Raw genomic sequence first — 1,300 nt, 5'->3', positions numbered from 1 at the left:
TTTTCGCGTCGAGCCATCTCTCAACGCGATCCCTTTATCCAATATTTTGTTCCCAGATTCGGGAATGCGGTCCAGATCTCCAACAGGCCTAGACCGCAATCGATACTTGGTTCCCATGGTCGGCAATTCCCACGGCTGCAGGCAACTCCCCGCGTCGCCGCTGCACTGTGCCTTGCGTGAATCCCCGGCGCGGGAAGATATTCCCGCCCTCGGGATGAATCTCCCCTCCCCCTGATTTGCTTGCCATGCTCGATACTTGTCTCTCAGCAATGAACGTGTCGTATGGAGCGACACCTCGGAATTGTCCACTTTTCACTATAGCGTTACACGAGAAAACGTCTTGTCTTAGCCGTTTTCACCATCGCAATGCCCCTTGCCGCGATGGTATTTATAGAGGTTCGCTCCTGTATTTAGTCGCTGTGTTCACTTAATCAATTCTATTCCTATTCCACATACGTCTATACTTTATCGCTATCTCTATCCTGTTCCCTTCGTCTGTTGACAACTCCCGCCTTCGGCAACTTGGTTACCTTTAGCGGTTACTCCATTTCGATCCCTACTGCGACGTGTCGCTGACTCCTTCGCCTACAAGTTGTATACTAACTGAAATATCCTCAGACTAGTCCCTACTCGCCAGCTCCGCGTTGGATTGCCTATTGCTGCATTAGCTACGCAGCCTCGGTAGGCAAATACAGCTCACGGATCATCCATCTCAGGGAAACTCCCGATCGCGCTGGTCGCGTCCTTAGTTTCCATTAGGTTATGAGCCCAACTTTGGCTCAATCTGGAAGTAATCATAGCTACCCAACTCGCCTCAGTGCTAGAGAAATCGTCAATTTGGTTCCAGACCAAGCAAACCCTTCCTCCAACAGCGGCACAGCATCTGCCGACTTCGGTAACTCTTCTTCAGTTTCGCAAACGGCATCTCAGCTTCGCAAACCCTCATCCCGTTGGTCAGAAATGGCTGCCGATATCGGTTCCTACTATGGAACCACAAACAACCAAAAGCTTCCTGCGCTCTCGGATTCTATCAACTTCTTCAAGTGGAAAGTCGACTCCGAGAACATCCTAATGCAGAAGGGACCAGGCGTATACGATGCGGTTATGCTCGATGACCCTGCTCCAGACGTTACCAGCGATGATTACAACGCGTGGCGACGCAGCAACCTTATCGCTAAGGGACTGTTGCTTGCCAGCATGTCTATCGGGGTTAGGGTTAGGGTTAGGGTTAGGGTTAGGGTTAGGGTTAGGGTTAGGGTTAGGGTTAGGGTTAGGGTTAGGGTTAGGGTTAGGGTTAGGG

At 51.0% G+C, this 1,300-nt stretch overlaps 1 protein-coding gene across 1 annotated transcript; it reads left to right on the top strand.

The window, feature by feature from the left end:
* Positions 1–960: 960 nt before the first annotated feature.
* Positions 961–1,215, top strand: PSEUBRA_004672 (uncharacterized protein; the record flags this gene model as incomplete). The annotated part of the gene is made up of 1 exon (XM_059465362.1): positions 961–1,215. A coding segment is annotated over one exon (255 nt), but the record flags the coding sequence as incomplete, so codon positions are not given.
* Positions 1,216–1,300: the final 85 nt, after the last annotated feature.

This window comes from Kalmanozyma brasiliensis (genome assembly GCF_000497045.1).
Source record: "Kalmanozyma brasiliensis GHG001 unplaced genomic scaffold PSEUBRA_SCAF32, whole genome shotgun sequence".
In the NCBI taxonomy this organism is placed as follows: Eukaryota; Fungi; Basidiomycota; class Ustilaginomycetes; order Ustilaginales; genus Kalmanozyma; species Kalmanozyma brasiliensis.
The sequence above is the reverse complement of the archived record's forward strand: the minus strand, read 5'-3'. Positions and strand labels throughout refer to the sequence as shown.